Source organism: Astyanax mexicanus, chromosome 3 (genome assembly GCF_023375975.1).
Source record: "Astyanax mexicanus isolate ESR-SI-001 chromosome 3, AstMex3_surface, whole genome shotgun sequence".
NCBI lineage: Eukaryota > Metazoa > Chordata > Actinopteri > Characiformes > Acestrorhamphidae > Astyanax > Astyanax mexicanus.
Genome location: NC_064410.1, coordinates 41,822,858 through 41,834,927, shown reverse-complemented (window position 1 = coordinate 41,834,927; position 12,070 = coordinate 41,822,858). Strand labels below are relative to the sequence as shown.

At 39.0% G+C, this 12,070-nt stretch overlaps 1 protein-coding gene across 10 annotated transcripts in view; it reads left to right on the top strand.

Annotated features, from left to right (window-relative positions):
- The window catches only part of adgrb2 (adhesion G protein-coupled receptor B2), a 522,385-nt gene that overhangs the window by 127,373 nt on the left and 382,942 nt on the right, over nucleotides 1-12,070 (top strand). For all 10 annotated transcript variants that reach the window (XM_049475339.1, XM_022683130.2, XM_049475336.1 and 7 more), the window contains exon 2: nucleotides 7,534-8,362. In XM_049475339.1, the coding sequence (XP_049331296.1) occupies nucleotides 7,549-8,362 (814 nt within the window). In that variant the 5' untranslated portion in view covers nucleotides 7,534-7,548. The remainder of the gene's footprint in view (nucleotides 1-7,533; nucleotides 8,363-12,070) is intronic.

The window sequence follows — 12,070 nt, the reverse complement described above, 5'->3', positions numbered from 1 at the left end:
CAAATGGCCTGCTTTAGATACAAATAGGCTTAGGGTGTACATTTACACAGTAATGTATATTTATGTACACATGTAGCTACTGCTGCTTGGAAGATGCATTAACGTTAACAACCCTCTAAAGCTTAATTGAAAGGCCACTTTCAACGTATTTTTAAGAGAATAACAAAAGCTGAAGCAGTGAATATGCCTTTATTGTATACTCTGCTCATTAGCTTCAGGAGGTACAAAGAGTTGTAGTGTTATTACAAAGGGTTTTGAAAGCCTCAGGAGCTTTGAAGGTGTGAACCAACTTCAAGTCGCTAACTAAAAGTCGCTTTGACACCTCTTTGACACCTGACTGTTAATTGGTCGGTTGTCGCACTCTCATGATGTAACATTATGAGCAATATAGGGTACAAACAGTCTTGGAGCCGCCCGCACCACTCTAGATCCGAAACGCTCCTCATTAACTAGCAGCCATTTGTACTCTCACCTCTAACTCCACAGCCAATTAGACTAGCCAGCAGTGCCGGAGATCAGGGACGATCGCTGTTCCTCAAAAGTCCAACAATCAAAAAAAAAAAAAAAAACGTCCCTGCATCTCCGCTCCAGCCCTCTCTTTGATTATAGCTCCGTTTTTCTATAGCGGAGCATTTATTTACCTCAGAAGCTGTGTCTAGGGAGCACCTCTATAGCATTAGCGACAGGGCTGGTGCTCCATGATGGACAGTTTCTTTTTTGTGTGTTAGCTAGGTGTGTGTGTGTGTGTTTAGTTTACTGCCTTTCATACATTTGTTAATGTTGTTTCCCAGTATCAATAGGGAACCTGCAAAGTCACATCCAAGACGACAGAAACCATCAGTAACGATCATTACCGCTCAGTACTCTCTCTTTACTGTGTTCAATAATGATGTATTCTATGACATATTCCCAGTATATATGAACACTTTGGGTTTTGGAGGAATCCGAAATACTTGCACAGCTTGGCACCCACTTTCATGTCTTGAATTTCACGTCGGCTTGCCATGAGCATGCTGGCCAGGGTCAGCGTTAGCACTTCACAAGTTATACAGCTGTGGGCATTCACAATCGTTCACTTGAAGTAAAACTGTTCTGGGAAGGGATATATTTACACCTGATGAAGTTAATTCTTAAAAGTACAAGTTGAGGCATTTTCTTTTTGCCATCCAAGTCATTCTAAACACATTTAATGATGTTGAGGCCTGGATATTGAGACTGTTGCTCTGAAAACGTCCACAAAGACCAATGAGCTTCAGCCCTACCTAGTGACAAAAAGTCAATTAAGGTATACTATACATTATTCTGCTGTTGTGCACTAAAGTGTACTTGTAGCCACATTATTAAACAGTATATTTAAAGAGTGCTAAAATGGAATTAGACTTTAATTGCATGAAAATACCACAAAAGTCTTACTTAAATTGTGCTCGAAGTGTACTAAACTGTGATAAAATGGAACTCTTTAAAATATACTTAAGTAACATTTGAACGTATTGCTTCATGTATTTAGCCCCATATTGTAAATATGCTTACAGTAAAATTATAATACATTTAATAAGTATTACACCTGTATCACTATTATATATATATACCAGGTATATTAGGTGTATTAGAAATGTACTAAGAATTGATGTTAAATATATTTACATTAGAGGGCAAACATGCTTCTTGTTCCTGTATTTTGTAAGTAGCACACTTCTAGTATACATCGTTGGGTATAAAAATATATTTTAATGTACTGTACTACAATTTTTAGCGTGTTACAAATGTATTTTTTTTTAATTACTAGTAATAATTTATTGTACTTTAAGTGAAATATTTACTGAAAAACAGTTGTTTTAACACACTTTGCTAAAAAGGTACAAAAGTATATTTGTAAATAAGTATTTTATAAGTATATGGAATTACTGTACATTAAACTAAAAGTGCAATTCACAGTAGTCTATTTTTTTTTAATACACTATATTGTACTTTTTAAAAAGTATGATCAAAGTTTACTTCCAAACATTGGATGAAAGCATAATATTAATGTGCTTTTAATATATTTGAAGTAAGTATATACATTTGTTTATTAGTATATTTACAGCATTCTTAGACATTTCTCAGTATGTTTTAGTTACAATTAAGTTTTCTTTTGTTTTGTTTTTTTTTTTCACCAGGGCTTTAATGTGAAAACGTACTTTATTGTTTTTTTGTCTGATTGCTTTCCTCAGTAAAATCTTCTTTATCAGTTCTACACTTTTACACACAGTCAGTGTTGAGTTGTTCTCTGCTGTCTTCTCACAGTGTGAAGATGGATAGTGGATATTTTTTACACATCTGAAGAGAGAGTGAATTTGAGGCTTAAATTTGTCTCCTCTCTCAAAGATGAAAGTACAGTCTGTTCGAATGCAGGCAGTTTTGGTGGTCCACCACATTTTTCACCATTGTTAAGAGTGGCAATTTCTCTATTTTCTTTTGATCATGCTTTCAAACTCCATTTTTTTTTTGGAAAAACCAAAATGACCTAATTATTTTTCTTGAGCAAGCAAATTGTCTTATACAAGACTCATTTTTTTTCCAATTTTCTAATGGGATTTAAGGTGTTGTTTATTAAATAGTCAAGTGGGGCCTGCTGTAGCTATCTTTTCCCTGTCAGAATAATAGGAGTTATTTAGCATTCTTCTGGAGGTTCATAGATGCTATACAGCTATACAGGCTTTGAAACCTTTTGGCATTCGCCTCTGCACCTGAAGCAGTCTCAATCATCATCTGATAAAAAAAAAAAGAAAAAGAGCGAAGTGCTGAATAAATAAGTACTTTTTCATGCGGCCATTTTGTGTAGCCTTTGATTGCTCCACCTTTTAAGCTTGAATCTATTTTGTCCACAACCTTTTTGAAGTTACTGTTGGAATTACCAAATGGCTCTCAATCAAGGCACTCAATAAGCTGGAGCCGGGAAAGGAACGTTCATATGACAAAATGCCTCCACTCCAAACACTTGTGTGTTTATAGGCCTCTTTTAAAAAACTCCCTCCACTCTGCATTCACAACACAAATTAACTGTCAGCGCTGACAGCCTCTAATTCCAGCCTACCTACTGTATGCTGGTAGATGGCTTTAGGGATACTTTTTAGGGCTATTTATAATCAGCTCATAATAATACAGGAATGCAGTATGTGCCTCTTCATGTTGTTGTTTTTTTTTCCGCTTTCAGTGCTAAATCATTTAAATGTTAATTCTTGCTACTTGTGCCTTGAACTTGAATAACTTGTTGAGACAGATTTATAAAAAAAAGGTTTAATTTTTTTCTCTATCTGAACATTTGAAACAATCTGATTTATTTGTAAGTGTGCCAGTGTCAAATTAAATTGCTTGAAATTCAAAAACTAAAATTAAAAGTTTTGTGCATGGTGGTTTTCCTGCTTGTTTAGGTTGAGCAATTCTATTTTTTTTTACTCCACTAAGCACTTTGTAGTTCTATAATTAGAGGCCATATACTACATACTTTGTTGTCCTCCTTTTACCCTGTTCTTCAATGGTAAGAACCCACAGGTCCACCACAGAGCAGGTATTATTTGGGTGGTGGATCATTCTTAGCAGACGCAACAGAGCTGATGGAGTTTTTAAACACTGTGGGCCCTATTTTAACAATCTATATTTGAGTTGTTAACTGCACACCATCTTGATTTAAGGCATGTCAGTGTGTCTTTGAATGCCTTTCTTGACTCCAAACAAGCAAAAAGCACGTACTAATTCTCTTAATTAATCATGAGTGGGTTTTGTGTGTAACATAAAATTAACCAATCAGCGAGTCACTCGCCGTTCTCTTTAAGAGCCAGGTTTGCTTTGATTTTGGCAGATTGCTATTTGAACTGCGCAATGCTTCTGCGCTTCTCAGCAGAGAAAAAACTGATCTACTTGTTCACGCTGTGAAGGTGTGGGAAGAGATTTTGAAGAGATTTTGTATTCTGTTTTTGCTGTTGATGTAAAAGTTGGGTTTGTGCACTGCGGTGCATCTGTGTGTGTGTGACAAGACGGGGTGTATGTGTGGCACATTTGCGTAGCAAAAATAGATAATGACGTCTGACAGGTGACTGTTGTCAGGGTTTAAATCAGTCACTGATGCACCTGTGTTTTCCGTCGCCAAGATAGCAATCTGAACACACGCCTATCAGAGTAGATATATTCATAAATTCCGTCGTTATGTAAGATAGCAATGAGCAATGAGCATTGTGATGTGCCTTGCACAGGATGTGCCTACTTTCTTTCCAGTCTATTAGACAATCCTATGTCTATAACCACCTTGTTGATATAAAGTCAGACACGGAAACTATTTTTTTATTTTTGCATTTGTCCGTGGTCACAAGATGCTGAGGTGTTTAAAAACTCCAGCAGCACTGCTGTGTCTGATCTATTTTTTTGTACCAGCAGAACACTAACACACTATCTACCACTATGCTAGTATCACTGCAGAGCTGCAGATCTTTGGTAGTTCTGTGGGATCCTGACCATTGAAGAACACGGTAAATGGAGGATAATAAATTTTGTAGAGAAACAGATACAGAACTATAGCTAAAACATTAATAATGTGTGTAGAAACTAGGAAATAAGTGGTCATAATGCCATGCATGATATGTGTGTGTGTGTGTGTGTGTGTGTGTGTGTGTGTATTTGTGCACTCATGCATATGCGCTCGACAGCTGCCAAAGCACATAGGTCTTCGACCTTCACACATAAAGATCCATAGCTACAGGCTGATCTGCCAGGCTGCGGAGAGAGAAAGTACAGGAGACGGGAGTGAGAACGAGAGAGGGGAAACAGAGAGGGAGAAGTAGGGAGGAGACGGTGTCGGCAGTAGCAGCAGTCAGGGCACGAGAGTGATTGAGAGGGAGAAAAAGAGAGGGCGGGAGAGGCAGAATGACAAACAAGCTTGAGGAGAGTGGCGGGAGGGGGGTAGAAAAAAAAAAAAAAATCTAAGTCACGCACATCCATCTATCGATCCAGGGAGGGACATATGGAAAGCTAGGGAGGGTGAAAAATGGCACGAAGTGACAGAGAGATGGAGAGAAATGGAAGGATGTGGCGCTGAAGCTGACACAGTGGCTTGGGGCCTGCTAATGCAGCTTAGTGGCCATATGTAATTAAGGGAGAGAGGCTGGCGCGAGTGTGCGTGCGAGGCTGAATGAAGAGTGAAAGCAGAGGCGTAGGAGCTGAATTAGAACCGGGCATGCAGCTGGGGGGAAAATGAATGGATGGCGGGTAGGGGGGGAGCCGTCTGGCAGTCAAGAACGGGGGATACGAAAGAGAGAGAGAGAGTGAGAGAGAGAGGAGGCTGATTTACAGAAAAACTCTCTGCTTCATTAACACTGTCAAAGCACTAAAGTGGCCGGATTTGTGACACACATCTCCCTCCCACACCCTCTTCCTCTTCCTCTCTCTCTCTCTCTCTCTCTCTCTGTCTTTCTCTGCTTATCCTCACTCTTCCCCAGCATTTGCTCTCTTCCCTCTCTTTTCCCTGCTTCTTTCACAACCCCCTCCGTCTGGCCACGAGGCTGTTTACTCATGAAATTAATATTAAACAAAGCGTTTCCCTGTGTCTCTCCACAGGACAGATTAAGGAGGATTAGCAATGTAAATCTCTTAATGAATCACATACTCAAGTAACAAAGTTTCCAAACTTTCTATCCTGCCTTACTTTTCTTCCTCTTCATCTACGGAAAAGTTTAACATTTTGCTTCCAGGCGTCTTAACGCCAGTAGCGACAGTTTTTTTAAATACTCATTTATTTATTTATTTTTATATTATGCAGGGATTATGCAGTCAAGTTTACCCAAAGTGTCTATTACACGTGTAGGGCAAAAGCTGGTGCGTGAACTCATACTCTGCCTACACTCGTAACCTCTTGATACCCTGTTTTTGTTTTTTTTTCTACTTTTAATACGTTGATCCTTTGGACTCATATAGAGAAAACAAGCTGGCTGGAATCCCAGTCGAATGTTTCTACAGCCAGTCCAGATAGAAACCTGGGCCAGGTAAAAATGCTATCTGAATTTTAGGTTTGAAACTAGTTTATTGACCTACTGGAGAGAGCTAAAATTTTGTTAATAACTAATGGATTGTTTTTAAATGTTAAAATAAACTACTCTCCCCATATGAGACACATTGTTTTCTGCAAAAATACATGAAGACTTTCTGACCAAAGACAAAGATTAGTTTTTTTTATATCTGTTATGTTGTACAAATCCCAAATAGGTATAGAAAGCAAACGTCTGGGTTTCAGGAAGTTAAAATGGTTCAGTAATGCATCAAAATAAGAAATGGCCATTTTGACTGAAAAAAATAAAATACAAAAAATGTATTCAATTTACTAGATTACGGGAGGAAAGATGTCCAGGCATGGCAGGTTTTTAATGTTTAATATTTATCTATGTTTAACAGTACAGACATATCAAAAACCTAAGGCTATAAAAAAATCAAAGCACTCTTCCAACTACCCTCTACCTCTACCTCTCCTTCCACTTTAATCACTAGCCAGGAGTGTGTCTGGCCGTCTCTCCCAATGAGTATGATGATGCAGAATTTTTTTTTGTTTTCTATTGATGACTCTTCCATGAAAGTCATAGTAATCTGGGTTTCCTGCACAGAAAACAGAACAGTGCACCACATGTGAGCCTTCAGGAAGGACTTTTGCAGTCAAACAGGGGGTTTGAGCAGTTTCGTTTTGATCTTTGCCTGAGGGCCTGAAGATCACCAGCATTCAGGATTCAGATTTCAGATTCTTTAAATCCTTTGATGGCAGTTTGTGCTGATATGATGGCATATCCAATATTTTAACACAATTTTCTGTTCTGTAACATTTTCTAAAATTGTGGAAATTAAAAAAAAAAACTTTCTTTTTTTGCATTTGCTTATTTGCTTCATCTTTGCTTCTGAGGGACTCTGCCTCTGTAAAATGCTCTTTTTATACCCAGTACCCATGTGAGTTAGTTGCAAAGGGCTTGTATTGCTGCTGTTTTTATTAGTACCACATCCTTTTTCAGCCTTATATTGCCCTGTCCCATTTTTTTTAGGAAATGTGCTGCTGCTATAAAATGTTATTTATTTAAATATATTTTTTAATGAATTGGTTGCATTCATTGCATTCTCCCTCTTTTTTCATGTATTTAAATTTTACACACTATCCCATTATTTTTGAAATTGGGATTGTAAATTTGGCTATAGAAAATGACTAAACTTCTAGATAATATAAAAAATTATCCACTCTGCTTTTCCTTTTTCAGATTCTCTAAATTCTTTGATGGCAGTTTGTGCTGGATATGGTGGCATATCTAATATCTACACAATTTTCAGCTCTGGAACATTTTCTAAAATTGTGAAAATTGTAAAAATTCCACAATTTCTAGAGATATTTTATTTTATTTTATTGTATTGTATTTTTTTTTTTTTTTTTGCAGATTGGGGTTGTATATTTGTGTATAAAAAATGACTTAAAAAAAACACCTAGAAAAGAGAAGAAAAGATTTACTCACTCTCTTTTTCCTTTTGTCTCTACAGGACAAATGACATAGGATGAACACTGCTGGTCAGCTCTGCCTGTCTGTGCTGTCGTCCCTTCTCGCGCTGGCCTGGGCTGTGGAGCCGCTGGGCCAGAGCACCCCCTGCTCCTCTCTGGTGGCGGGGGTCTTGTACGGCTCCTTCTCACTCAGGGACCTCTTCCCAAACCCCCTGTCTCTGGCTGCGGGCTGCTCCTGGACGGTGGAGAACCCCGACCCCACCAAGTACTCTCTTTACTTCCGCTTTAATCGCCACGCCGGAGTGTGCCTGGCCTTCTCTCCGCTCGTCCTGCCTCTGGACCACTATCTACCCAACCAAACGTGCGGCCCGCCGCTGCAGCCCCTCGACCCGGAGGCCGTGGAGCTGTGCCTGGTGCCCGGCCCTCACACCTTCCTGCAGTTCGACAAGAACTTCGTGCAGCTGTGCCTGAGCGCTCACTCGAGCCGGGACTCTGATGAAGGAGAGGAGAGGTCGCCGGAGGCCAAGGTGCCTCTGTCCGCCGAGACCTTGGACTACAGGCTTGTGGAAGTACTGCTGATCAACAATGAGAACTCCAGCCAGTTCACCTGTGGAGTGCTGTGCCGCTGGTTCGAGGAATGCCTGCGCTCCGGTTGGGGATCCGGCCGGGACAGCGTGGGCTGCAGCATCACCCAGACGGGCTGCGTGTGTCCCAACACCGGCCCGCCTGTCCCCCTGCTGCCTGCCACCCCCCACAACCGCTCTGTGGACCCTAGCTCCAGCGTGCTGCAGCCTCCGCCAGACGACTGCTGCGTCACCCAGCTGCATTCCAAGAATGCCATAGCCATAGCGCCCAGGGACGTACGGCAAGGTAAGCCAAGTTTCTCTTACTCATGCTGCTGCTGCTGCTGGGAGTCATCATCGGGTCACAGTGTCCGCTGCCAGCACTGTGATACCATAGTCATTGTGATGAAAATGAAACAATCTTTCATGTATATTAGTTTGTAGTGTGAGAAGAAAATAAAGAAACACGTCCTCAGAATTTGCTTGGAATTTGTTTATTTAATAAAAAAAATAGCACTGTTGTGTAGCAAAATATGCAACACATACGATATGTACTGCATGTGGCCATATTATGAATTGTTCTGTATAGTCTTAGGAAATTAGTCTAAGGACAGATTTTGTGTAATACTGACTTTGTCAGCAGCAATTGTGATGTTTTTTTTCCCCATTAAGATACATTTTAACAGCAGCATACATGCAACTAAAACAGACGTGCAGGAAAAGTTTTTAGAATGTGTTGTTTTCAGTCAAGCTATTGATATGCTGGCGAGAAAATAAATGACATATTAATGAATAGGGTTGGACACGCTTACATTAACACACCAGATTAATATGTATACAGCTCTGGAAAAATTAAAATAAAAAAGAGACCACTTAAAAATAATGTTTTTTTTTTTTTTTTTTTTTACCAAATTAAAAACCTATGGAATATAATCATGAGAAAGATAAATGATCACAAGCCATCAAACCAAGTTGAACTGCTTGAATTTTTGCACCAGGAGTGGCATAAAGTTGTCCAAAAGCAGTGTGTAAGACTGGTGGAGGAAAACATACCAAGATGAAAACTGTGATTAAAAACCAGGGTTATTCCACCAAATATTGATTTCTAAAAATGTATGAATATGAACTTGTTTTCTTTGCATTATTTGTGCTCTGCATCTTTTAATTATTTCAGCCATTTCTCATTTTCTGCAAATAAATGCTCTAAATGGCAATATTTTGATTTGGATTTTGGAAGAAATGATGTTCGTAGTTTATAGAATAAAACAACAATGTTCCTTTTACTCAAATATAAACCTGTACATAGCAAAATCAGATAAACTGATTCAGAAACTGAAGTGGTCTCTTCTTTTGTTCCAGAGTTGTATATTTTTTGCTCTGTGTACTGCTGTGAATATTTATTTATTAAATCACTTGTGAAAGCTACTGTATATGAAGAAGGACTGATACTGAATGATAAGAAACAACTATGTTTAAAGTAATTGTACTTTGTTAAATGTACCTACTCTCATACTGGTCCCTAGCACTACAAAAATATTACCGCCTCTGTTTTAGAATTCTATGAAGTATAATCATAAAACCTGATTAGCAAAGCATTGTAGAGGGCTTTTAATTTGAAAAGATGGATACAGGAAGTGTATTCTTGTGATTAGATTTAGAACAGAGGTTTTACAGCTGCAAACAACATACGCAATGCAAATAAAGTCTCCAGACACCAGATTTACCATGCCACCTTTAAAAATTCTAAAGTATTGTTTATGATACAGAAGGACAAAAGTTACAATATAGTTCTACAGTAAAATTGCCACTGCTGCTGAAAAACAATCTTGTGGAAACACTGCAGTATATAAGAAACAGGCTTTTAATATTAATCAAATCATAAATGATCACATTTTATACTTTTGAATGTAAATCATATGCAATTTCTACTTTCTAACTGGAGTATTTGTGCTTTTACCTAAGTATAGAGTTTTGTACTTCTGCCATCTCTGATTATATCATTTTACTCCACTGGATTTATTTAAAGAGCTTTCTTAGTGCTTCTATGGCAGAGTATCTTACGCTGCTTTTTTTTTTTTTTTTTGGTTTGTTTTGCTGGCCTTCTGTTGCCTTACTGAAGTCTTTGGATCACAAGCAGGTTTAGTCACAGCTTGATACCAACTTATTATTTTTTTTGGACCTACATATCACTGCTTTCTAATTACAAAGATGAACAGGATCTTAAAAGTGCTGGGAGAAAAAAAAAAAACAATTTCTGGTCAAAGGGCATGTTTGTAAAGTGTTAATCAGAGGTTACGTGTTTGATGTAATTTTTAAACATACCCCCCTCGGTTTGGGTCTGGCTACATTTTTTGGCTGTGCTTTTCCCGTCTCTGCCCACGTTTGGCTTCTTTTTCACACGTGTGAAAAAAGCTCAGAGAGAAAGAAAACTGCTTTGTTCATGTTGCGTGATTTACCTGCTGATGAGAGCTGCATTCCAAAGTGTAGGTTGCACTATTTAATAAAGAGTCCTTCTCAGTTGGCTGTTTGGAACTGTCTAACAAGGCTCTGTAAAGGTCACGTGTGCAACGGTATCGTGCGCAAGGGTCACATGATTACATTGAGGGAATAAAAAACATAGCTTTTTTTTAATGTCTTCACAGAAATAGTTTTAACACAAACTGTGCACTAGACGTTTTATTTCCTGACATTTTCACCCAGTTTTAATGGAGCTGTTTTTCTTTGGCACAAAGGATACCTCAGTTGCATCCTTTAAATTATTACGAACTTCAGCTGATTTTTCAGACAGATAGATCAATAAATATCTACTGCACATAGGATACAAAAACTTTGATAGAAAAGTGCAGTAGATGATTCAGCCAGCCAATAAATGATCTACAGAGCAAAACTGCATGATGCAAGTGACACTGACCCTACTACTGTATATGTAAATGTATATATGCATGGATGTAGTAAAATGTCCAAAAAAAGTCTAATGGCCCTGGGGACAAAGAATCTCCTTAACCTGTTTATTCTTGGCTGGATACAAAGGATCCCTTATTCTATGTCTTCTATGATGTAACATCATACATACAGAAATGCATCTCGGTTGCAGCATTGACTTTGGAACGCATCTTTGGAAGGTTGTGCTCAGATTGAGGTGACATGCCAGTGTTGGGCTTACAGCTATGATAAAGCTCCAATGGTAATTTCCATAGACGTTGGACTATGTTGACGGAGGTCACCTAAGAAGAATCAGTTAAAATAAGCTTAAATCAGATATTCAAATTCTGCCCTCATTCGGGTCACGCCTGCTCGGGTCCATATCCATTTCACAGCATCTAATCTACCCCCGTCACCATGCCGACAGCCAGGTTATCAGCAGATACAGGCAAACAGCAACATTGGTAAGGCTCATTATCAGAAATCTCACATGCATATAAACACACAAGCACATGCTCTTTTCACACAGCTTGGTTTGGCCTGCTGCAGTGTTTCTCTCAGTTTCACCCACTGACTGTAACTGTGTGTGTTTGTGTGTCTATGTGTGAGTGTGTGTGAGTGTGTGTGTATGTGGGCTGGACAGCAGGATGGCACCAGTGTTGATGTCACTGAGCTGCGTCCATCTCCTCCCCTCACAAAGGCTGCACATGAAATGTCCCAAAACCCACAGCTGACTTCAACTGACTCTAGCCAGCATCACAGTTTGATGAGTTTAGTGTTCTGAGAGTAGTCTGAATTATTTTGGATATGTTCTGAGGGTTATTGGGCATATATTGGCATATTTTCCCTAATTAGGCCACCCTGGAATATGTGGCGAAGCCAGCCAGGCTGCTCTGTAATTTCAAATCATTTAAATATAAATCCTTGCCGTGGATATGGCAGCCGAATACAGAGCATTCAAACTCCAAATCAAGGTCTCTTAGCCTTTTAATGTTGGAGGAGCAAAGGCAGGCTGGCTCTGGAAGCCTTTGCTGAGTAGGTTCTGGCATGGAAAAATCACTTTGGAAGCGTTCACAATCTTAATTTAGCCTAA